The sequence below is a fragment of the Poecilia formosa genome, unplaced genomic scaffold (genome assembly GCF_000485575.1).
Source record: "Poecilia formosa unplaced genomic scaffold, Poecilia_formosa-5.1.2 Scaffold442, whole genome shotgun sequence".
Classification (NCBI taxonomy): domain Eukaryota; kingdom Metazoa; phylum Chordata; class Actinopteri; order Cyprinodontiformes; family Poeciliidae; genus Poecilia; species Poecilia formosa.
Window position 1 is genome coordinate 269,080 of NW_006800381.1, and position 26,930 is coordinate 296,009.

Consider the following 26,930-nt stretch of genomic DNA (forward strand, 5'->3'; position numbering starts at 1 on the left):
TAATTTATATATGTATATACAGTATTAATTTAATTTTTAATTTGCAATCATTATCAATTTAATAATTTGAATTTGTATATATATATATATATATATATAATTTATTTTATTTTTAATTTTCAACCACTGTACTTTATACACGAGTTTAATATAAAACTCCAAGTTAGGTGATTTCTATTTCTATTTTTAGATTGTGATGAATATAAACAATATTTGGCCAATTATTAAACCCTAAATTTTCACCTGCTGATGTGTAGGACTGTAATTTGAATTGATAAATTAGTTTTTTCTTAGTTGATAGGGCACCAAACGTGGCTCCAGCCCGGGGCCCTCATACTTTTAAATCCAGCCCTGTTTGGAAAGCATCACAGTTTTATTAAGCTGAAAATCTAAGATTAAAAAAAAAGGCAAAATATGCCAGATTCCCAAATCTGCATCAAGTCTCCCAGGTGAAATCACCTGACATGTTGGATAAGCAAAGTCAGATCCATGACTTTGACCTAAAGATTGTCTCTAAGGGCTGCACTGATGGGCCTGCAGAGGTCCCACAACCGGGGGAGAATGACCTGCGACCTCCACCGTTTCTCTGGTTTTACACTTATCGTGCTTCCTTAAGTTTTATTTAATATAGCGAAATGTATGTATTTTGTAATAAGTGGGAAACTAGGTATCATTTACATATTCAAAATAAATAATATGGGGAAAAAGATGCTGACCAGCTTTCCTCTCACCATCTGTCCATTGACCATAAAATGGAATCATGAAAAGATGGTCGCTTAAAGGAAACACGGCAATTTTGGAAAAACGCACATTTTTTGATAAAAAGCTTTTGCTTGAACATATTTTGCAAAACTTCCAATGAAAACACTTTTTTCGCATCATGTGATCAACATCTGGATGTTACTAACGGAAAAGACAAAGAAGACGACAGGAAGTGGTAGGAGGATGATGGCGTGGCGTGTTTTTTTTATCAACTTGTCGTGATAACAAACTTAACGTCTGACTTTAATTGCATTTATTATTTAATGGAAACCCTGCAATTGTGAAATTGTGTTTTTCAACATTAGAGGAGTTGCTCCTCCACCGTTAGCACATTTAGCACCACATACACATGCAAAATTGACAGCACAGAGACCCTCCTCCTCGCTCTGATTGGCTGTTTTTGTCTGGGAGTTGTGCATTTCTGAAGATATTAATTTTAGCACTGGGAGGAGGTGGAGGAGCTTAATTGTTTTCACAGATAATCTGTCGTATTATACTGTCACGACATGGTGACCGTTTCAACAAATATGTAGAAAACATTTATAAAGGTTACATACTGAAGCTTTAAGAGATATAAATGTTTTTAAAACCACACATTTCAGCGTGAAAATGCAAGAGAAGATGTGCGGTTATGCAGACACTCTGGAAAATGCACTGCTTTTTTATTGCAGAATGTTTCTGCTGAAACCTGTGATTCAGGCAGTTGTGCTAGGATCCTAGGCCTTCCATGCGTTTAAGCAGCTGCCTCCAAACATGAAGAAAATGAGATGCTGGCAGGTTGAAGAGAAGGTGGAGGAGGAGAGCAGAGATTAGCTGGAGCCGTGAGGTTATGCTTCCCTGGGCCGATGACTCACCTCGCAGCACACAGAGAGAGAAAGCACTGCGACAGCATCGAGGTGTGACTCTCTCTGCAAACGCGTTTCATTACTCTTGGTCTTCTTGGTGCAGTGCATTCATGGAAAGAGGACTTTCTCCGTGAACTCCTCTTTGTTTTCCGCAAAAGCAATAAATCACAGCGTTACAGCAGGCAGCGGGTTCGTGGGGCTCTCATCCAGGTTTGTCTCCGCTGGGAGCAGCCTCTGAGTCCTACAAACCAACTTTGATGATTTATTTTTTATCTTTTGCTGCACGGGATAAAGTAGATGAGCAAGTCTGAGGACACGAAAAAGAAGGGCAGCCCCGTCTGTCCTATTTACGTTCTAAAATAAAGTACTTTAGTGTGTTATTAGCACACACGTGTGCCTTTGCGTGCCGGTGTGAAGCTACAGCGTGTGTGTGAGTGTGTGTGTGATGTACAATAAAGGATGTCAGCAGTGGGTTCTCATGTGAGAAGGGTAATGATGGGGCAGGCTGCTCAGAGCCATTACTGTAGAAATGCAGAAGGAGGGGGTGCCAATGTGAAATCAAAGTGCTGCAGTGGAGGGTGCATGGATATGCAGTGGGCTTCAGACTGCAGTACAGCCACTGACCCACTGCTGTGTCAGAGCTTCCCCACTGACACACTACCACTGGTTCCCATGCACTGCAAAAACACTAAATCCTAACAGCCATTTTTACTCTAGTTTTATCTTTGAAGTAACTTTTCAGCAACATATGAACCTATTTTAAGTCAATAATTCCTTAATGTTGATGAAAAAGTACTAGTACAATTGGCAGATTATTTTACTCTCAACAAGGCAAAGATGTGTTTTTATAAGCGAAATAATCTGGCAATAGTACCAGTACTATCTTGCTAAAAAGTTACTTGTAAATTAGTTTGGTGCGACGGAATATTTGCACCACACTAAGAAAATTTAAAAAATTAAAATTTGAAAATAAAGTTAAATAATACGAAAATAAAGTCAAAGTATTACAGGAATAAAGTCATAATTTTACAACTTTATGCTCAAAATACTATGACTTTATTCTCATACGACTATTATTGTAATTGTATTACTTTAATCTAGAAATAGTATGACTTTAATCTCATTACTTTGACTTTACTCTATTATAACTTTATTCTCATAGCTATTTTTGTTTTTTCTTTCTTAGTTTGGTCCTAATACTCCACCATAGCTTGGTTTTATTTGAAGTATTTTCACCAGAAACTGGTGTGTTTGTGTGTTTTTGCAGTGTATCTTCAGACATCCATGCGTAGGTGACTGAGAGCAGGAGGCAGACACAGACAGGGAACTTCTTAGCAGTTTTTCCGTCCACTAATGGCTGCCGTGTCTCTATCTCAGGAGTTCAGGAGTTTTGTCTCTGTGTTGTCCTGGTTAATAGGAAGAGACATGATGCTGTGCTGGTGGGTTTGTTGGAGTGCAGCTTTGCTCTGATGATTTTATTAGTGGGTTATACGTTAACCGCTGATGTAGCTAACAACAGGCAGTGACATTTCTGCCAGCCTGCATCAGGGTTATAATAGCTTTTGGGTTTTTCATTATAGTTTAGTTTTATTTCATAATGGCGTCTTGCTTGCCTAATTTAGTTTCCTTTAATTAGACTGTAGAGTGTGTTTGCCAGTTTTATCTGTTATTGTTAAATATTTAGGGGGGGTTTGTAGCAGTGGTTTTAGTTTTTTCATACTTTGGTTAATTTTTAATTCAAAAAAAGTCAAAGTATTGTCTTGTGATTATGTTTACATTGATTGGGTCTTGATACCATTTTCATTTATTGTTGAACAAACTGACTCTGGTGATTTCTCACTTCTTTTGCCATCATCATTTTCAGGACTAGCGCCGCCAGGATGAGAATAGAGTACCGTAATTCGCCAACAGTTGACGTAAACTCCATGTGTCCAGGAAAAAAAATCATAATTTCACATCAGTTCGAAAGACAACAAAAGAATAGATTCACAAACATAAAAACATGTATGTTTTAGTTAGTTTTATAAACACACGATGTAGTCCCAGTTAGGTACAGGTATTTCCAATTAATTACATTTTTGTTCATTTCAGCTAACGAAAATGTTTTCTCAGTTTCAGTTTGTTTTGTATTTGGTTTAGTTAACTATAACAACATTTTATATTAAAATTTTTAGTCTAAAACCACCATTAGCTGTTATTATTCCACCTGAACTCCACAGTTCAGTTCTGACTCTGAAACTACCCATCTTCCCACTGGTGATTTTTGATCTGGGTGGTGGCCCAGGGCGGCATTGCAAAGAGGAGGGGCGTCCAAGAACTAGAATTTTCTTCTTCTTCATTATTATTATTATTATTATTATTGAACTTTATTTGACCAGGAAAATGCCATCAAATTAAAAAAAAAATATCCTGGCAGCAACACACAGTTTGCAGAACATTCACAGCAAAACGGTAAAACTTAGCATTGTCATGAATAAATTAGTTAGTTTCGTTAGATTTCTTCCCAAGTTCAGTTTGGATTTAGGCATCGAAAGTAAAAGTAGGTTCTCACAATGAAGAGAATATCCTTTGGTGGACTTTCTGTTTATTTACGAAACAACTAAAAGAGCATTTCTGTCATGTACATATACTCAAACAACTCGACTAAAGTTCTGTGTAAATCAACAAAGTAGGCCTCAAAAAACTTCACCTTGAATCTAAATTGAAAGTCTTCTGATCTATATAAAAAAAAGTCCAACTAATATTTACTTATTTTATCAACGTTAGGATCCTGGGGGATTGCTATGTGCTTACGAAGTCTGCTACACACTTTAAACTGCATCTGATTTTCTGTTGCTGTATTATTTTTCTTTCTGCAACTAATAATATACATGCAAGATTCACTTTATAGAAATTATTTTATGCAGAAATATACCACCTTCCATCACATTTACATGTTAATACATTGTATTTTCCTTTTTTTTCAAATCTGTGAATTTAAGCCACAACAATGCTTTTCTTCCCACTCTGCATCACCTCTTTCTTTATTATGCATACAGATAACATTAGAAACCCTCTAAGCAACAAGTATGGATGAGTGAATTCTTGAGTTTATATTTTGGTTCATCTCATGCCCTGAAGGATTTTCTGCTTCCAGTCACCCGGAAATAACCATTTTGGCAAGCGCACAAAAGACTGAATTAAGTTTCACAAGATGCTGGATGCTCATTTAGATGCATTGTATTAGTAAGAATGTGATGGTTTCTTAAAGATAACCTTTTATGCTTCCGTGAACAAGATAGGATGCAAAACATGTTCATTATATTTTGGACAAAATCATTCTTAGATAATAAGATTTCAAATTTTATTATCCAAGTTCTGCCTCTTCTGAGCTGTTTTAGGGCATCTTGTCACTTTAAATCCAGATAAGCTGCTTGTGGCCACGCCGCAAACAGACGTCCTGGAACTCAGCTTGGGTTGCTAGGTGACGGTCTGGGGTTGCTAAGAAACGGGCTGTGCTTTGCTGGGGTTGCTAGGAGACGGGGAGAGCTTGCTGATTTGTGACGTTACATTCAGAAGATTTATTTTTCCAGGCACCAAAAATCATGAACATATTGCCAAAAAATGGCAGAGTGGGTTTTACCTTTTTTTAAGTGCTTGAGCTGTTTATAACTTTACTGCAATATTTGCTGGTCTATTTTGTATACAGTCACAAATGTCAGTTTAAAATTTCACATATGTAAACATCTAAAGAGCCTCAGTGAAAATGTGTTTATATATTCTTAACTCTTTGGTGCAAAAAACGAATTGAAAATGAATTTATTCACTGCTCATGTCTTTTTTTATAAGGTTGAGATGGAACAGCACTGAAAACGGCTCTTTATGAACCATTCAGACAAACAAAAAAAAGACACAATCAAAACTGTCAGATATGACTTTATTACCCCTTGAAAATAACATCCAAATAGTTTGGATGTATTTTTTCTTTTTTTTTTTTCCTTATTACAGTGATTTCTGTTTTTGTCTTAGAACAGATGGAAAGAGATGGAAAGCCCATGTTTGGCTTGATTTACTTTTGCATTTTGCACATAGGTTTGTGGTGCATTTCTATCCTCAAAAAAGATATAAAACTTCAGATATCTCACAAACAAGATGCATATAAAAACCTTAAGAAAACCTCACAGTATAGCAAAAAGTACGGCGGCCACTCTTATTCAATTACGCCACATTCTGATCAGCACATTATTGCAGGAGAACCCAAAAGTTTAGCGAGGTAACACAAAGGGAGAAAAAAAAAATCCTCCATGTCCCCATAGGGGGCTCCGAACAGTAAAACCCAAATGGAAGTATAGAAATGTGCAAAATATGAGTTTTGCCCTTTAAACACCTCAACTTATTAGAGAAATTGGAATTTTATCTCAGTTTAGTGACCTGGAATATGATGTACATGTCTCATTTGTGCTTACATATATTTGGTATGTGAACAAAATGAATTTCTGCTTTACCACTACATTCTGTCTGCATATGGAAATGTGTGACTGTTTGTTTCTAGAGCTGTCCCTCTAGATCAGTGTTTTTTTTCCCGGTGTGCTCAGCTTCCATCTATCTGGCCCGGCTGCTTAAATCTGTCAGGTGAGAGTGAGGGAAGCACTTCTCAAACTCAGGTGACAAAGCGGCTCACTCCTCTAAGACCTCAAAGTCTAGACTAATCGACTTACTGTGGAGCTCTGAGAGGCACCAGTGTGTCAGTCTATTGACTGGAAAGCAACCGGCTCCGGCCTCTGTTTGCTGCTAATGACAGGTGCTGTGGGCCCGGTCCACTGAAGAGCAGCAGCTGTGTACCGAATCTCCTGCTCAACAAACTCTGAGTCACTGCGATACAGACTGACGCTCGCCGCCTGTCTCCATAACATCGAGTGCAGCAAGTACATAAACAAATCTGGAGAAGGAACTCGTGAAATTTTGTAGAAGAATTTCAGTACATGAACAAATTAATAAACTAAATTAATTATTTAACTTCATAAAAAATGTTTTTGACATATTTGTTAAACCTATCACCATGTTGCGACAGTATTATACGGCACAGATCATTTTGAATAAATTTGTCTTCTTCCATGCACTGCTCTTGCCGTCTGAAGAAAAACAACCAATCAGAGCCTGGAGGAGCGTCTTAGCGCTGTCAATCATCCTTGTGAATGTGCTGCTAAATGTGCTAATGGTGGAGAAACAACTCACCGCTCCAGGAAAACCGTTTATCCACCATCATCAGTGCTAACTAGCCTTAGCATTCCCGATGGGGAGAAACTGTATGGTAGCGGAGAGCATGAGCATGATTGACAGCGCTAGGACCCACCTCCTGGCTCTGATTGGTTGTTTCTAATACTGGTAGAAGGAAGAAAATATTTTCTTTTTTTTTTCCAAAGATGATCTGTCTGATATCATACTGTCATGACATATTTTTATATAAAAGCTACATACTGCAGCTCTAATGAATGAATTAAAAAGTTCCTCTTCTTTACTGTCTTAATTTTCTTTTTGGGGGTTTTTGGCTGCTGGTTTGCGATCGTTTTATTTGTGTTATTTATTCGTCATAGTTTCTGTCATATCAATTCTTTCCTTGAGGTCTATTTTCATAATTTATTGTTGTGGTCCTGCATGTTTGTTTATTTAATTTCTGGTCCATATTCTGTTCAGTCTCCTGTGTTCATTATTGCTCGAAATGTCTTGCCATACCAGTTTATTCCTTATTGTTAGATTTTGTTTTTTGTGCATTTCTATTTAGTTTCTTTAGATTTGTGTTTTCCTTTCTTGGTTTTCTACTGTATTTGTGCTCAAAAGTATAAATATCACTCATGCCATTTACATCCGCAGTCGGTAATATACACTCTAGACTTTTTTCAAGAGTGTATATTTTGTTTAAAACTGCATTTACTTTGTCTCAAATCTCCTTTTGTCAAACGTAACTGTTTTGGATCATCCAGTAAATTGAAATATAACATAAAGGTAACAGAAACTGAACTTAAATTATTATTTTATTTGTTAAGAAAAAAAAAAACATATCCAAAACAATCTGGCTCAATGCGTAAATATAATTTCCTCTTATGTTATAAATTCTGTAAATGTGATTAGCCACTTCTTTTTTTGTTGCTTTGTTTCATGATGCACACTCAGGCCTGATAACTGCACATACATAGGACCTGTCTGATGACATGAAGTAGGCTGAGAGATCTCAAAAAGCAGCACGTTAAGTCTCAAATTTAAAGAAATTCAAGAACGGATGAGAAAAAGCACAGACATCCATCAATCAGGAAAGGATTAGTGATCAATTTCAGATCAATGACTCCAGTCCAGGCGGTCACAGAGGCACTGGGAGCATCTGAAGCGTTTCAGGCCTCATTTACCTCGGCTACAATCAGTGATCATGATTTAACAGCAAGAGGCACAAATAGGGGAATAAAACACTGCTGACCAAAAGAGAATTAAAAACTGAAATAAACACAGAGGGAACTAAACGGAAAATGTATATATATTTTTTTATAAACAGAAAACCTTGCAGAGATCCAACAAATCCAGCATTCTTCAACTTAATATTAATGAAATCTCACAATTTGGTGCATTATTTATATTCTGCAAGTTATGTTTAAAATACAGAATAGTATCATACCAGCACATTTGCAAAATAAAAAAAATTATAAAAATTTATTAAGATGTATTGAATTAAATAAGTGTTCACTTCTTGGTAAACATAATTTATTTCTCTCTCCCCTGATTTCTTGTTCTCTTGTTTTTTTAAAACCTGTTTGTAATAAATAAAAGTGAAAAGATAAATAAAAATAAAAGAGATATTGCAAAAACTACTTCTGCACACAGGCAGTTTCACAAGTGAGGAATATTCCGGTAGATAAGGACTCAAGGTTGAGGGAAAAGCAAGTTTCGTCTAAAGGAACCTTGAATCCTGTTAGTCATGTTACAAAGACATTCTTGTAAATAATGGGAAGACACAGGTTTCGCCCTAATATTAGCTCACACACACACACACACAGTAGAAAGCCAAAACACTTTAAATAAAAAAAACAAACTAAATACTACTGTAAAAGTGATAACAGAATATTTCTAACAGATATAAATTATAATTTGAGAGGGTCAGAAGATTTTTCTTTAAAAAAGCAACATATATATATAAATAAATGGAACTTTATAGGAGAAAGGATCAATTTAATATTTTGTTAAGGTATAATGAAGTATGTAAAATATTTTTTAATATATACATTTTGCCTGTTTTGTGTTTAAAGCTGTATCTGAATGGATGGTTAGTTGGTGCTTAGTCGCTTACAGTTCAGCAAATTGACTTTTTTCTTCAAGCTGCTCCTCTTCACTCAAAATTTTTGTTTATGTCGACATGTTCATTTAAAGCTCAAAATGAATTAAGTAAATCTTAGGAAACTAAAAAGTAAAGGCTAACTCAGCATGAAGTTGTGAAAGGTTTAATAGCTTTGGTTTCAGTTTTGTCTTGCCAAATCGTAGGAAACTCACAGCTTCAGCAGTCTGCTCCTCTTCTGTGTCCGCCCTGCAGGCCCTGTATGTGTTTATAGATCTGCTTTTTTATGGTTCTCTTTTTTTCCTCCGAGTTAGAAATTCGCTAGCAAGAGGAGAACCGTCTGCAAAGCAGCTGTTTGGTGTTTGTGAACGATGCCTAATCGCCTGTCCGTATGAGGCAGTTGTCGCCATTGGCAGCATATATAAGGGTAGTGCAGTCGCCCTAGGAATAACACTTGTAAATGTCACTAATGTAAACTTGTAAAGTTTGATTGTGTAAACAGCAACTCCTAAGGTTAGACTTCTGAAAGTATAAACAAAACAGAGGAAAGAAGAAGATGGGAGTAACGTAAAATAATCCGTGCAGGCCTCGATGTGTGGAAGCAACCGATAAAGGAGAGGACAGCTCAGATTTATAGCAGAAATGTTGCTGCTGTGAGGCAACGTTGACAACCACAACACCACCGAGCAGCGCTGCAGAAATAAACCTTAACACTAGTTTGGCGCGTGTGGAAATGCTCAAATATTTTATCAATGTTTGTCAGGAAAAAGGAGCATGAGAAACTGGAGAAATACCAGGGCCTCAGAGAGGAACTGGAGAAGGCCTGGAAGGTGAAGACCACAGTGGTGCCTGTGGTCATCGGGGCCCTCGGGGCAGTCACCCCCAAACTGGAGCAGTGGCTCAAACAGATCCCAGGAACAACATCAGACATCTCAGTCCAGAAATGTGCAGTTCTAGGCACAGCCAAGATACTGGAGGAGAACCCTCAAGCTCCCAGGCCTCTGGTAGAGGACCCGAGCTCAGAGGATGAAAGAGACCACCCACGGAGGGTGAGAAGGGAATATAAAATATACATAATGTGTGTATACATGGGGTATGTGGAGAAAATACACCCAAATAGCTACTGAAACTGCAAATCTATAGCCCAGAATTAACAATTTCAGCTATATTTAATGTTAGGAGGTTTTTCTGCTTTAATATAAATAGTATTTATCTAATGTCTGATAGCTAAGAAGCAGAGTTAGGGTATTTTTTCTTGGTGTTTTTTAATTGTATTTTTTATTATTTTTGTGGTTTTTCCATTAGAAAACTGAGTTGAAATGTTAAAAATAAAATCTTGATAATAAAGATAGCATGCTGAAACTGCTGTTATTTCACAGGACGCTTCCTTGTTAAAGACGACGTTAAAGAAGAAAGTCGCTCATTTATATACAGTCTTTGCACCAGGTTTAGATTGGTTTTGTACACTTGCACTTTAATCTTGACATTATGGCGTTACTCCCAAACAAAAAGGTTTTTCGTTGTGTATCTGGAAAAAAATGCATTTACACTTCGGTGGAATGAAAAGTCAAATATCACTGGAAACTATGCAGTATTTAGGCTGATGGCATAAATGTTTCCTACTTTTCTTTAAAGCTACAGTAGTACATAACTTTTATAAAAAGTCTGTTTTGCCTGTATTCATCTGCTTTGCGCAGCTGAATACAGGTTACAAGTTTGACGTCATTGTTTCTAAATGTATTTTTCAGTTCGTGTTTACATGGAAGTGATTTTAATTGCATTTCTCTAAAGTTTCACCAAAACATGTTTAATTTAATTTATTTGATTAGAACAGCACATATTAATCAACATTACTACAATTCCTGGCAGTGTAAATATGCAGGAATTGGCACAATATCTAAATTACAAGAAAGCAGAAAAAACAAAATAAAATTTTCTTTCAATGTGAAGCTTTAACAAAAACTGCAGGTACACATGTGTCTGGTGAATTTTTGGTTAAAACATGTTTGTTTTTCATTCAATGGGTAGAAAATTCTGAAGTATTACTCAAGTAAGAGTAGCAATACTTCATAATAAAATTACTCAAGTAAAATTAAAAAGTACAGCATTGTAAAAATACTCCTAAAAGTAGATAAAAAAAACATTACTCAAGTAAATGTAATTGACTGAATGTAACTGGTTTACAACACAACTCTTTCCTTTGGATTGGACCTTGCAAACACAACAAAATATTTGCATTATTTTGCTGTCATTGGTGTTGTGTAATAACAAATTACAAATAGATATATAAATGTATTTTCTTAATTTAGTTATTTCAGCTTTAATCTTGCAATGACTGCAACACCAACACACAAAAAAAAACCTTCTTCCTTAATTTAATTTTTCTCCAACTGGCCCTGGTATTCCCTCACACAGAGGGGACCAAGGTGCTCAGGGAGCTCTCAGTTTCTAGCTACGCCCCTGTCGCAGCTTCCCCTGCTTCCGGGAACTATTGCATAACACCAAAGCGTCTCCGCTTTCTCCAACGGAGAGGCGAGGTGTAATTTATTTAGGCAAACTTTGGGCTTCCCGAACAGCTAGTACAGCATCTCTGAGCGACTCCAAACAACCTCCCTCTCTTCCTCGCTCCTCCTCCTCCTCCTCCCTTCTGACTACACTGTACACACACGCACAGACACACGCGTGCACGCGCATCCCCCCCCCTTCCTCCACCTCCACGCACCCACGCGCGCGCGCGAACGCCTGGACGCTGCAGCGTTTTTAAGAGAGTGTTTCCAACCTTGGCTAGGAGGGAGGGAGGAGGCAGGAGGAAGGAGATAATGTCCAAATCCCGACCGTGTGCATTATTTTTTATATAAATATATATAAAAATATATATTACAAAAAAAAAAAACACCCCTCAACAGCACGCTGATAAATAACCAATCGAATGGATCGGCGGTCCGGTTGCGAGCGCTAGAGCCCGGCCAGCGTGTCATTGCAGACATGGGTCGCAGCGGTACGGCACCTTTCGCTCAGCTCCTTGGGGAGTGTTTTCACTGTCAGTCCTTCAGCGCTGGAAATGGCGTTGTGATGCTGAGCGCGGAAGACGCAGCGGAGGCGGATGCCAAGGAGGAATAGAGAAATATATGATCACCTGCGCTTTTCTTTGGGTTGGATTTTTAGTAGCGGTGGACAGTACCATGGTGAATTACCAGAAATACATTACTGTTATGCAGCTGGCTCTGGGGGTGACCGCTGTCAACAAAGAACATTGTCTTCCACCCAGGAAGCGAATGTGGTGAGTATGATGAATCTTGGTGCGGATCAGGATGATGATGATGATGATGCAGGTTTGGTTGGAGGGTAGGTGGAGTTGGCGGTGTTGTTCGCCGCCTTTACGTCTGTCAAAATACGGTGAGCCGAGAAAAAAAGAAAAATGTAGCCGGCTCATTCTGTGGAGTGACATAATACTCGTATCAGGCACTGCAGCCAGCCTGCTGCACCGTGTTGCAACCATCACACCTACGCCGTGTGCTTGTGCATGAGTGCTCTCCGTCAGTTTATAAAGTTGGATGTAGTAGGGGTGAAGCCATGGCCTCATTCATTGTTTCCTCTCCTCATAACTTCATGTGTCCAGCCCTCTTCCTGCTTCTCCCCCTCTCCTCTGTGACTGATTAATAAAAACTAAAGCATGAAACATCATCTTCTCATTTCTGTGTCTATAATAAACATCTCTCTGCCTCCAGCATGTGTTTGTGTCCTGTCTGTCCACCACACCAGTGTCCTCATTACTCCACTTTTAATGCAGTCTCCACCTTTCACTTTGCTTCTGTGGCCTTGTCTGTTTGTTTACTTCGAGGCAGCTTTCCCCTCTTACTCCTCTTCTTCACTGTAAAGCGGATTGCCGCGACGTGTGTGACACCGGATCCCTAATTATAGCTGGATTAGTTTGAAAGCAAAGGCAGTTAATTAGGACTCAGCAGCGCCCTGATAGTGATTTACACAAAGATCTCTTAGACATGGCTTCATTGTATGAGAAGCTTTACAGTTATCATCACATCTAAAACCCAAACCCAATAGTGACTATCTATTGGGTTTGGACAATCTTTAGTGGAAATTTTAGCATCAGCTTTTTACAAGATAAATATCAGCTAACTAATGATCATGTTAATTTTTTGCCATGAATGTCCACAAAGGCTGTTTGTGCCAGAATGTATTGCTGAAAACCATTAATAAACTGTTCAAATATTAATAAATAGATATAGATAAGATCTTAAAATTAATTAACAAGTCCTTTCAGAATTTTGTGATTTTTGGGGGGACTTTTTGCAATTAAAATCACGGAGTTTGTGATGCAAATTTAGACATATTTGCAAGAAATTTTGTAATATTTGTGCTTATGTGTGACGTTAAATGTGACTTTTTGTTACTCTGTATTGATCACAGACTATTGCTTAACATCAAGTAAGGCTGAGGAAGAAGTGTTGTAAGAGTAAAAAATACTGCCACCTGCAGGTGGCATAGCATCACTTAAACCCCAAATTTTGACTAATTTTGCATAAAATTTTCAATAAACTCAGTTATTCATTAGCATGAAAAACTGCAGGGATCTATTGATTTTGCATGAATTTGTGCAAAACAAATGGAGGGATTGAAGGATGTAATTTGCTGATTTGAATCTAGAGGGCCACATAAAAAGCTGTGGCAGACCGAGTTTGGCTCCCAGGCCTTGAGTTTGACACATGTAACGTAGAGCTAAAAAGCACAAGTAGTCAAAAGATGGGAACCTCCAGTAAAAACTAAACCAGAATCTAGTACTTAATGTTCCTTTACTAACCCTTAAAAAGTAGCTCAGGATTTTTGAAGTGCGGTTCTGCTATGAGTTTCTAGTTTCTAAGTGTCTTGTTACCTTCGTTGAGTTTAAATCCAGAACAAGTCGTCCAGGACGCAGAAACTGATCTGGATCTCTGAAACATCACAGCAGGTTTTCACCGTTGTCTCCAACGGTCAGTTATTTAACAAACCCTCCCCCAAAAAATCAACAATCAGAACATGGTCCATTAAGAGTAGCAGTTTGATTAAAAGTAAGGCAGTGAAGACAAAATTAAATGTCACTTACATTTCTATAATAATTTTGTTTTTGTATATTTTGTTTTACATCAGAGTGATGGATAGGATAGGAAATATTTTACATGCTCAGTTCATGTTTCACACAGGAAGATAATTGGTGGCGGACTGCCTCCATCCATTAGTTCCCTTGTAACTCATCTCTGTTCTCTGTAATTCTCTTTGTTACCATCTAACTCATCATGATGACGATTTAAAGGTTCATAAAGTAGATTTTGCATAAACCACTGAGGTTTTCCAAGACTGTTTTGATCTTGGCAAATGTTAGAGAAGCTCCTTCACTCTGGAAAATCATTGGTGGTGCATCACTTCTACTTCCATTTCCTGTAAAAATAACAGCTTGTTAATTTGCACAACTGTTTTATACATGCAGAATGCTCCTCTGTTTAGACCCATTAGGCCTAAACAGTTACGTAATAGTTACTCAACCTTTGTAGTTAAGTACTTTCACAAGTTATGAAAAAAATAGTAACTCAAATGCTTAAATCTCACATTAAGGTGTTGCACTTTTAGCTTGTTTCTCAGTTTTCATCAGGGATCTACAAACCGTAGCTGCAGACCCACAAGTAGCTTTGGCTTTGTGGATTAAATGATAAAACATTTTTCATTTTGTTTTCATTATTTAGTTTGGTGCCCCATGAAATCACACTGACCCAGTCCTGGTACTTTTGGTCTAGAACTGCCCCTGAATGTACGATTACTGATCTTCTGTTGACTGTAGCTGAACAATTCTCTGTAACGTTCTCCAGTTAGGTGTTATTTACTGGAGACACATAGATACACTTAATTTTAGTAGATTTTAGAAAATAGCTTCAATTCATTGGTTGTCAGAGTGGGTACAAAACGTCCTCCTGTAAGGATGAATGCTCAGTACAGAATGTCCCATCTTTTTTTCTACCCAAAAAAGTCTAGTGTTGAACAACCCAAAAAAAAAAACGAAAATATATTCTTCAAAACTTGACTGTAGTTCATATACTTGAGTTCTTCTTCTTCTTGTTAAAAAGTTAAAAACACATAGGTATAAAAAAAAAAAAAAAAAAAAACGGCGGTACAAAAGGCTAAGAGGAGACATTACCTGACCCTGAAAGAAAATAATTTGCTTCTTTGTAAATGCAAAGAAGTCGGTGACAACTTAAGGGGACCTATTATGAAAATTCACAATTTGCATGTTTTTATGCTTCCATTTTGGTCACACCTGCTTCTAAAACCACTTTTGGCAATAAGATAATGTTTTATTGGTGTCTGGAAAATGAGGCATTTCAAAAACCTCCCAATTGTTGAGTCACATTCAACAGGCGCTGCGCTGTTACCTAGCAACCCAAGCAGAGCTCCTGGACTTTTGGTCAGCTGATTTTACCAATGTATGCACTACAATGGCTGCTGGAAAAGACAAGTTGTTGTTGGCTTACCATCCAGAAACAACTTGTTGCATTCTTGTTGTTTGTGCAGGAGGCTCCACTTCTGCTTTTCAAAGATGCACAGTTTTATAATAGCGTATCTGTTTCAACCATTTTTAGGTAATGCAAACGCTGAAAAGGGGGGGCATGGCCAGCAGCACCTTATTTGGATTTAAAGTGACAAGACGCCCTAAAACAGCTCATTCGGAAAGCAGCTCAAAATCGGCAGAACTCAGCGGATTAAAAATAATCTTGTGCAAAAAATGTAACGAACATGTTTCATATAAACCATAGAGTTTTTCTAATATGTTAAAGAAAAAACAATAGTTCACCTTTAAAAATTCTTAAATGCTGTTAAAATGAGCATGTAAGACGTTTTGAGATTAGAGTTATGCAGGACAGTACAGAGCTGCACTGGTTCAGCTGATTAGCTGTTAGTTTCAGCTTCTTGGACCATCTAATCTGGATTCATACGATATGAAATGAAACACGGTCTCTACAGTGGGTTACATATCAGCCGCTTGCAAACTTATGGCCAACTCTCATTTCAGATCAAACTCAACTTATCAATTTTATAGTTGGATTTGCCAAATTGCTCGATAACCAAGCTAACCCCATACCTTATAACGTATTTCTTTGGCATTCAATTAAAAAGAATATCGAGACATAATCTGAGAAGTTTCAAATACAATGTTTATTTTATTGTCTGTATAACTAAGTTTTAAACATATCAGCTTCTTTTTTTATGTGGAATTTTTCCACTCTGTATATTTAAAATTTTCAGTCTCAGTAAAAATAGAACCGACAATGAAGCTTCAATCTTCAACCAAACATCCATTTTATTTTTAAACGGAAGAATTTGTAAACTGTGAAAGATTAAAGGAGACGTATACATAACCAAACTAGAAATGTGTGAATAATTTAAGATTTATAGGTTTAGTGTAAATTCTGATCACCATCTCCTTTAAAAAACTCAACGCTGTGATGGCACTGAAGTCAAAATGTTGCTGTAACCTCAGCAGGGGGTCAGAGGCTTATCACATGCAGCTTATTAGCTTTCAGTCTCCTTGGCTGATCATATTCTTTAGTCGTCGTCTTATTAGCCTAATTGCCCTTTGAGAAGAAGATGAGGGGTTTCACAGAAACTGGGGGCTCCTTTCATGTGTCAGCTCTTATTGTTGTTTTCAGTCTTCCATCTCCATAATCAAGCTTATTGTCAAAGAGGCTGTTTTGTTTCATCAGCAATGTGCTAATACAAAAGGGCCAAGCTTGTTAAGTAGAAAACTTTTAATAGGTTGAGTGAAGAGCTGAGACCCTGGTCAGAGGTATTTGAGGATACATCTTGCATGAGGCTTTAAAAAACAAATCCTTAACTGGTGTTTTGTTTCATACTGTGTGTGGAGAAATGCATTACACATTTGTTAAAGGGGGATTATTCAGAATTCACATTTTGCATGTTTTTGTACTTCTCTAAGAGCAGTTTCTAAGAGCTTAAAAAACAAATCGTTTTTAAGCAGGTTCATGTTTTCCGCTGTCTGTAAGAGGAGCAGCTTCAAAAATCTTCAGAATCAGCAACCCAGCCAGTAACCTAGCAACCCAAGCTGAGCTCCGGCATGTTTGTCAGCTGGTTTTACTGCTCTATGTGCTCTACAATGGCTGCTGGAATAGACAAGTGTTTGGTTGTTGACTTAACCAATCAGAAACAACTTGCTACATTCTTGTTGGTTGTGCAGGACGCTCCGCTTTTGCTTTTCAAAGATGTACAGCTGTATAACTGCGCAGCCATTTGCAGCCATTTTCACGCTGCAGCCAGCAGGAACTTATTCTTATTTAGATTTAAAGTAACAAGTGTTGAGAGTAAATAATTCTGTGTTTTCCTTCTATCTCTTTTAGCTGGTTGCTAAGCTAAAGCTCGAGGAAAGGACACGTTAGGAAATGCAAATGAGAGCTATGTGTAGAGGAAAGGACACGCTAGGGAACGCCCTCTTTGGGGCTTAACTTAGATAGAGGCTGACAAAGGAGATCACAAACTCTTCTGGGGTGCCATTTTGTCTGTTACCTCCTATAGGTGGCAGGTCATGATGGACCAGCTGTAGTTTAGTATTAATGAATGGAATTTATGAACTCACTGACTCTTCTTTAACCTCATACATCAAGAACTCGGCATAAAGACAGAATAATTCTCCACACAAGACACTTTGACAGGAGCTCAAAATAGGCTAAACTAAGTAGAATCTCATTATGTCAGAATGATTTTGTGCAAAACTGTAAAAAAAAAAAACCACGTTCTTTATATCTCACAGACCAATCCTAACCTGTTCAAGGTTTCATACGGTGTATCTAGTCGTGTCAGTCTGGTTTAATGTAAATACAGAGGCTGTATATTTCACCCCTTCACCATTTTGTACTTTCCTTTTTTTTTCAGTCAGCTACAGGACATTTTGCACCGATAGTCGTTTCTTTTCTCCACTGGGGAACACTTTGTTCCCTAATGTTCCTCATTTACCTGCTTTGATAAGCAATAATTTAAAATAATTTTCTATAATCTAGAAAATTATCAACTGGCTGTGGGTTACTTGTGTTTATGTAGATTCAATCTGGGAGCTTAGTTTCTTATTTCACCTGTCAACTGGCAATCAGTGGAACTAATATACATTTAAATCTACATATAGGAGTTATACATTCCCCCCCCCCTAAATTTATGAAAAAATTTAATTGAGCATAAGAAATGAAAGTATGATGGGGTAAAAATGGTGTGATCAGAAATGGTTGACAGGTGGAATTCACCCAGAACCATACTAATTGTGACAAACTATAACTGCCAAACTGTTGCTAAATATTGCAAATTTAATTTTCTTTTCTTTGATTCATCACAATGGAGTTTATCAGAACGGACAGTTCTTATCACTCGGCCAGAGTAAGATCCAAACATTTTAATCAACGATCTGCTTTTTCTTTCCTGTAAAACCCTCTCACATCCCGAGTGAGAGAGCAGCTGAAACATTATTGCTCTTAAGTCACCAGTCCTCGCACGATACAAGCAAATTTGGCAAAAACCCAGAGGGAGTGTGATGACATGAATGTGCTGTGATGTTGACTTGTACACCGAGGTCATGTGTGATTGGTGTGGATTTCCAGAGGTCAGTGGGTAGAGAGGCCCTGTAACTGAGGCACAGCCTGGGGGCAAACAAACGGTCGACTATAAACTGGCGTCTGCATCAAACGCAGCATAAACTCACACTTTGTAACAGTTTGTAGAGGACAAAACTGATGAAAACATCTAAATATCTGAAGGAATCCTTTATCTTCTCTCTGCAAGAAATTAAAAACTAGCATTTTACATTTTTCCCCAGAAGGATCCTGATTGGTTTTAGAGTGCAGTAAAACCAAAAGATATCAGTCAGGGGTGTCCAAAGTGTGGCACAGGGGCCATTTGTGGTTCTTGGATTAATTTTGTGTGGCCCCTGACCACAGCTCAAGAATGGCACAGATTTGGCCATCTTTGGATTTCTATTTTCTGTGGCGAGTTTATATCTTCTTAGAAGGAAAATGTTCAGTACAACATAAAATTTTCTTTTAGTTAGTCTTTTATTTTAATATTTTACTCTAAAACAGACTTTGGCACACCCATCCATTACATTTGGCTAAGCAAAACAAAAGTTGTAGAAGAAAATATTACTTACAGGCAAACGTAAAATATTATTTTACTTATTGCTGTGCAGGAATTTTTTTTAATTGGGAAAACCAGGAAAAATTTGACCCCTGAACACTTTCAGCTTTGGCATTTTGGCCCTCAGTGCAAAATGTTTGGACACACCCCTGATATAGGTGTTTTCACTGGAAGTTGTTGGCACAGATGTGGATGAAGACAATGAGTTAATTACCTGTAATGTTGATTACTTGATGTGAATCAGGTGAGTCTGATTAACTGGAAAGCTGGAAGTTAAAGAGCTGAAGGGACTGAGTGGGGAATGACAAAATGAATACCAGAACACAGGAACAAGTCATCATAGCATATCTAAACACTAAAGTAGCCCAGAATGCAAAATATAAGAAATGCAAAATTTATTAGGATTACAGAAACTAACCTGCATAAGATAGTGGCAAAGTAATGGATAAATTAAACACATTTTTGTCACTTCTTTGTATTTTATCGCTTTCTTTTGAACAATGACTTACACAAGTCAAAATCAACGCATTTGGTTTTAAAATCATTTTTTTCATCTCTCACCATCTCCCTTTTGCAGATGAGTAAAGACTCCATGTATGACATCCTAATTGCATCATTCAGGCATATTTTTGTGTGCATCTAAGACATGAATTGAGAAAAAAGACAGAGCTTCCTCCTTTTTTTAGATGCTATTTATTCATTTTTAATTGACTGCAGGGATAACTCTGCTTCGTGTCTGGTCAAACGGTCCCAGCAGCTTCTCGCGCTGCCGCCCTCACAGTGTGTGGCGTTGAGATTACGTACTGCTCTGCCTGAACACTTGCACCTTTCACCCACCGGGTTTTATATGTGTGTGCCACGTGCGGCGCTCATTAGAGGCAGAGCAGCTCTGCTTGCCTTTGATAAAGGCAGAGTAGCGGCAGCAGCTCTCTAAATTAGGCATGCTCTTTCCAAACAGATGTTCCTCTCGCCTGCAGTCTTAAAAAGCCATTCCCTTTTCTTTTTTTTGCACACAGCCCAAGAGTTGCTTTAACCTAACTCAATGAACTTTACACTCTGTTGCAAGCCTGCAAGGGGTTTACAACAAGTCTATTTTGCTTTTGTTATGTTTTTCAGATGCACTTTTCCTCCTAAATAATTATTGTGCTGCCCTTCTGCTTTATTTCTCTTTACGTGTTTTAGTGTTTATGCTGCAGAAAAGCCCTCCGGATTGCTCCCCTCTGTTAAATGTGGTACTGGCAGCGGCCAAGTTGGGAGGAATGAAGCATAACATTGCGTATTGAGCTGCTGATTAAGCAGCAGCCATAATTGCTTGAGCTAATCTTAGCTGATAGCTCCTCTAAGACAGCCTGAGGGACAGCATAACGTCCTGCAACTGATCAATGTGTCCCCGCCCTCCCTTTGTGTTAGCGCCAGGCTTCTGCTCAGCCTTATCGGTGAGCAACCTTATTAAACTCTGTTGTGGTAATCTGGCCATCAGGTTTCTGCATTGATCTCATTTCATTAGCTTCTCAGGTGGTTTTCCTTTGTTCACACGTAGCCGCTCTTTGTTCGTCTCACGTCCAGCAGGTTGATTTCACAACAGACACGAAGTTGGTGGTCAGCATCAAACCAGCCGCTTTGCTCCTCTGTTACCGACGGCAACAGAAAAACAGGTGCCAACCTCATCTTCCACACAAATGGCAATAAATATATCACTTTAAGAGACGATCATACAATTGATAACTGAAGCATTACTTTGTAGCAAAGAGAGAAAATCAAGTTGGTGGTTAACATCAGTTCAGTAGCTTCTGCCTTCATACATTAAATAAAATACCATAAATAACCCTAAACAAACTACAGAGCAATGGTTGCCAATGAGCAGTTAACAGTTGTGCTTAAAATGCACAACATTAATCAGTCAGTCATGTTTATTTGTGTAGCATATTTTAGCAATAAAGTGCTTGACATCATAAAAATACAAACACATAAAAGACACCATACAGTCAACAATTTAGAAATCCAGTAACAAGCATTACATTTTGATGAGTGCCATCATAAAAATGATCAATACTCATCAAATATGTTGGTCAATGTTTAATTTATTAAGGCTCAAAATGTATGCTAAAATATAATGTAAAAAACCAGAGTACAGTTATGGACGGCAACAGAAAGAAAAGAAGGGGACAAACTGTCAGTTACTGGTTGCTACGGTAACCACCAACTGCCAAGAGCAGTTACATAGCGAGTAAACATCAGCAGAAAACAACTTTTCGACAGAACAAAATGAATTTGGAGAACAAATAAACCGATTTTGACAAACTTCACAACTGTAATACTGTTAAAATAAAACCCGGCTACACGTACATAATGCTAAAAGGCGAGGGAGGGCACTCCTTTTATATCGGGGAGGAAAAACAGAGTCTTGTTTTGGTATGAGACCACCCATGGAGCGATCAAGATGCTCAGGAAAACCAGGCAGCAGATTAAGGGCTGAGGCTGCGTGCAGGGCCGTCACAGATGAGACTAATTTATTTCCAGCATTAACACTGGTCTGACATGAGCTTAAAAGTGTGCAGACCTGGAAGCTGTTCAGTCGGTTTTATGAAAGCAGTACTTTTAGCATATATGGAAATATTACTCTGCTTTCTTTGTGAATGTCAAGAGATAAGAATAAAGAGATTGAAAGCAAAGACTTGCAAAAGACACAAACCATCTCTGTTAAACCAAACAAATAGAACAGGAAATACAGAAAAACCAGCCCAAAAAGCACCCAGTTGTTCTTTTGGGAGTAAGTTTATGTTTTTTGGCGTCTGGAAAGTGACCTGTTTCAAAAATCTGCTTGTTGTTGAGTCACATTCCAGGGGCACTGCACAGTTTCCATAGCAACCCCAGCAGAGCCCACTCCGTCACCTAGCAACCAGAACTCCAGCATGTTTGATCAGCTGCTGTATAATGGCTGCTGGAAAAGACAAGTGTTTTGTTGTTAACTTACCATATAGAAAGAACTTGTTGCATTTGTATGAATTTCAAAGATGTACAGTTGTATAATTGTGCATCTGTTAGCAGCCATCTTCACTTGCGAGTGCAAACGTTGAGTTAGGGGGCGGGGGTTTGAAGTGAGCTAAAATATCTCAAAATAGGCAAAAATCTCATTATCTAAGAATGATTTTGTTCAGAAAATGTAAGGAAGTGGGGGCACTGTGGTGGCGCAGGGGGTTAAGTCACAGGTTCGATTCCCGGCCAGGTGACCTTTGCCGCATGTCTTCCGCTTTCTCTCATCACCCACTTTCCTGTCAATTCACTATTAAATAAAGACCACTAGAGCCAATAAAACCTTTAAAAAAAAGAAAATGTAAGGGACATATTTTGTATAGCACGTGTTGGAAAATGTATTCCCTGAACACACATAATCCCCACAGTGAAACTGGGGTTCCCGAATACAGGAACAGAGAACCTGGTCGAAGTCGATGGGAAGATGGATGAACTGTAAAAGAGGGCAATCCTGTAAGAAATCCTGCAAAAAGGCTAAAAAATAACTTGGACTGATTCACATTTCACCCAGACATCAGTCCTGAACGTACTGGCAGAGCTGCAATGGACTGGTGTAGATAAAAGCAAATTTATGTGTGAAAATGGCCCAGTCAATGTCCAGATATAATTGAAAATCTGTGACAAAACTTCAAACTTAATGTCCACAGATACTGACAATAAAATCTCACTGAGATTGATCTATTTTGTAAAAGTGAGCAGACATTTCAATCTCTCGATGTGCAAATTTAGAGATATACTACAATAGATTTGCAGCAGCAGTTGCAGCAAAAAGTAGCTTCTACATTTATTGCCTCAAGTGGGCTCAGTACAAATTTATTATACATCATTTGGGGTGTGCACATTTTGTGTTGGTCAACAAAATAACATTCCAATTAAATACATTTAGGTTTATGGTTGTAGTCTGAAGTTATATGAAAAAGTTCAAGGTGCATTTTGTGAAGCACCATATTTGTACAGTGCTTAGCTAACATTCTGCTGACTGCAGATTAAAGAGACAGTTTGGATTTTCGTTTTTTAAATCAACACGGTTTTATGGATTCATAATAAACAATCAGTATCTTTAGTCTCAGTTTATAGTAGGCCCCAATAAAACGATAGCTGTACAACCACAAAACTTTACGTTAGTGGTTTTAATCAATGTTGTATTGTCTCTTTTACACCTTTACTTTGTGTTTGAGCAAAGTAAAATGTATTTTATTATCCTAACTATTGCCTTTGAATAATTTAACATACATAAGCACAAATGGGAAGTGGCAAAGTCAAAGCATGCAGTTTTTTGCTTTTGTAATGCTCAGATTTCCTTTCATTTGCTGGAAGTTGGAAAGTCAGAACTCTAAGTTGATTCCCAAAAGTTTATTTCTACTTTTGATTGGATTTGATTAAGCCAGTGGCATACATAAATCTGTATAATCTCTATTTGTAAAATGTTCCTTTATTGTTTGAAAATTGAAATTGAAGAGAAATACATTTTAATTGGATCTACAGCTAATAGCAACACTCCTAGAAAAAAACATATTTATTTAGATACAGAAATATGGACTGCAACTAGCTATTATTTTTGTTATAGATTAATCGATTAATCGAATAAAAGAATCAACCAGTTCTGTAGATGTTTGCTTAAACCTTTTTTATACAGTATCAGAAATGCTTTAGATATTCCAGTAAGCAAATATTTTAATTCCTTTTTTATAGAAGAAAAAGAAACGCTTGATGTTAGTAGAAAAGGGCGACAAGCTCAGCCATTTTTTATTGAGTTGAGATCAATACAGTGTAGGGCTGATCTGTTGATTATTTTTTGGATTAATGGATTAATAATTGGACTGGAAAAAGTGCTTTATAGGAAATTTGGGTTACAGAATTTGAACCAGCTAAAAATATCTCACTTCACGAGTTATGGGTAAAAAAATATTTACAGACAAAGGTTGTTTTTTTAATCTTCAATGCAAAATGTAGATAGTTTTCTACAACTTTGGCTTCATTGCTGCTCTGAATGTTGTTATTTTTTTGAGTCTGTACACTCAAGTTAACAATTAATCAATTACTAGATTAGTTGAAGATAATTTCAATAATCGTTTCAGCCATAAAATGCCACAGATTTCCATTCAGTTGTGTTAAATTTTCTTTCTCAGTCTTTGTCCCAAACTTCTGTCCCTTCCCGCCATGATGGCCTCCAAATGACACAATTTGGAAGCAAATGCATTTTATCCAAGAAAGCCTAACAGAGCCTTTAAATAATTTAAGTGAAGAAGTCATATTTCTATTTCATTTCAGTGTCACAAATCTCCAGCGAGGCGCATCATACCTGCAGATTTGTTAGAGAGGATGAAATCATTGAGTGCACACGTTATATCTGAGTCGGCAGCGTTGCTGGCACTACGATGTGTTGTGCCTTTGAGGTGTTTTGGCTGAAATCCACCTCAGAATCAACATCCAAGAAACCGGTCTGTGAATGCGCAGGACTGCAGCAGCTTTGTAATACAGTCCAAGCGATTTTCTCATTAGTCATGTTTGCTGAATTGTTTATGAGAACCATCTGAGGTCAGCTGTAATTGACCAAACGTATTGTTGAAGGCTTTTACTCTGCATTTCTAGCCAGTAAGCACCTCTATCTGCCTCAGGCAACTATTGAATTAATGCAGATAGAAAAGTGGAGGGTGCTTTTCTCTTTCTCCCCCATCGCTGTTCATCTTTTCCTCCCATTATGTTTCATGTGTTCAGACCTCTGCTGCTCAGCATATAAAAGCATATCTATTAGCCTAGGTAATGCTAATTTATTATTTAGTTGGATGAGAGCCAACTACAGCACCAAATGAACACAATGAACTCTACCAGCAATCCATTTGTTCGTAAACTAAAATGGTTCCTTTTTCTGATAAGAATCAAGCTGTTAGTTTACTCTCCAGCTCATCATAGTAGCAGTTTCTCATTTCTTACAACAAATTGTAAAATCCTATTGGACTTGCTTATGTCACATCATTTAAAATTAAATGTATTTGTGTTGAAGCTAATACTCCTCATGTCATTGCTTTAGTCTTTGCATACAATTGAGATAGTTATCAAAATCTATTTTAAGGTGAGTTTTTCCAGCACCACATTTCACTATGATCAGACTTGGGTAGTAATTAGTTACATTTACTTAATTACTTTTACTTGAGTAACTTTTTTGAAAACATGTACTTTTAGGAGTATTTTTACTACGCTATGCATTTCACTTTTATTTGAGTACTTTTATTATGAAGTGTCGCTACTTTTACTTGAGTAAAATTTGTGTATTTTCTACCCACTGAATGAAAAATTAACATCTTTAAACCGAAAATTCAGCAGACAACCTATGGTTTTTATTAAAGTTTCTGAAGTTTTATATTCAGTTTATTTTTGCCTGATTTTATATTTTGCTTCTTATATGAAATATTGTTATTTTCATCCTTAAAATACCACAATTTCCACTTAACTTTATATTTTTGTCCATCTAATTGTGTAATTTTTAAATATTATATGACTTATATTTTTGATCAGTTAGTCGCTACTTGAGCAGACTTTTTACCAATACCTTTTTACTCTTATTTGAGTAATTTTTTTTTTTACTTTTAGTAAAATTTTTGGGTACACTACCCACCTCTGACTGCAATATGATATGATTTCTTTCTGTTAATATCTTGAGATGGTATGTACATAATACATCAGGGACAAGGTAAAATGTTTGACATTTTATGTCATTAAATGTCTCTCAGACACCTGACTGGTGAGAATAAAACACTAATTTAACAAAAAATTGTCCAATGATTAATGTTTGACGTGTAAAGTGTCTGTCAACCTTTATTTTAATTACACAGGGCAGTAAGTCACTGAGCCATTAATAATATTCATTACACTGAAACAATCCAAGCAAATCGGGTTAAGATAAATTGCCTTCCTGCTCAAATTAAATGTTTAAACACAATATGCAAAACAAGTTACAAAAAAATCTCTAAAATATGTTCTCAATAAGTTTTATAAATAAATTTGGTAATTCTAACTAACCAAGAAAAGTTTAGTCTGATTTAACTTCAGACAGTGAGAATAAAATGTCTGTAAATCTTGTCCATATGTCTTTAAACATATGGACTAGAGATACATATGTATTTATTTATTTTATAGTATTTAAAGTAACATTTTTTTAAACCCTTCAGTTTTTTTCTGTTATTTATAGATGTGTGTCAGTTTTTCAGAATGCAGCTGTCCAGCTTAGCTATACTTTTAATGTAAAAAGTGTTTTGTTGCTCCTGTGGGGAGTAATTCTGCAGTATAAATTCATGCAGACTCTGGCAAAAAAAATATATATGTATGAGTATATTTCAGTTTGCTTTAATGATCTGGTCCGTTTTATCAAAAGTAGCAGGCAGACCTATTGCTGTGCATATCAGTTCCTCAAAGCCTGACTCTGTGTATCCCTTGTGGGCTGGGCAGACGTTGGGATCTCCCAGAATGTTCTGGAAACTTTCACCAGGGACGGGAATGTCCGTGTTCCCTCCTGGACCTATTAGCTTAGCCAGTGTTTCCCAGTCCTGGTCCTCAGGCACAGAGTCCTGCGAAGTTAAGATGTTTTGCTGCTTTAGCATTCCTGACTTCATTTGATAGACGGTTAATATTGAACTACAATCATTTGAATCAGGTGTGTTGAAACATGTAAAACATGGAGGAAAAACACTGGAAAACATCAACCCAATTAACATTAGACAAGTGGGGATGGATGGATGGATGGATGGATGGATGGATGGATGGATGGATGGATGGATGGATGGATGGATGGATGGATGGATGGATGGATGGATGGATGG

General features: G+C 37.3%; 1 protein-coding gene and 1 long non-coding RNA gene across 7 annotated transcripts in view; one reads left to right on the forward strand and one right to left on the reverse strand.

Annotated features, from left to right (window-relative positions):
- The window catches only part of tjp1b (tight junction protein 1b), a 106,100-nt gene that overhangs the window by 7,670 nt on the left and 71,500 nt on the right, over nt 1–26,930 (forward strand). For 4 of the 6 annotated variants that reach the window (XM_016663755.1, XM_016663757.1, XM_016663758.1 and 1 more), the window contains exon 1: nt 11,629–12,184. The exons of 1 other annotated variant lie outside the window; for it this stretch is intronic. In XM_016663755.1, coding sequence (XP_016519241.1) covers nt 12,033–12,184 — 152 coding nt within the window. In that variant the 5' untranslated portion in view covers nt 11,629–12,032. Of the gene's footprint in view, nt 1–11,628; nt 12,185–26,930 lie in introns of those variants that run through there. One more of the 6 variants, XM_016663760.1, reaches the window with a different exon arrangement.
- Nucleotides 1–26,930, reverse strand: part of LOC107833751 (uncharacterized) — a 29,201-nt gene that overhangs the window by 932 nt on the left and 1,339 nt on the right. The window contains exon 2 of the long non-coding RNA XR_001659519.1: nt 15,146–15,190. This is a non-coding gene — a long non-coding RNA (uncharacterized LOC107833751). The remainder of the gene's footprint in view (nt 1–15,145; nt 15,191–26,930) is intronic.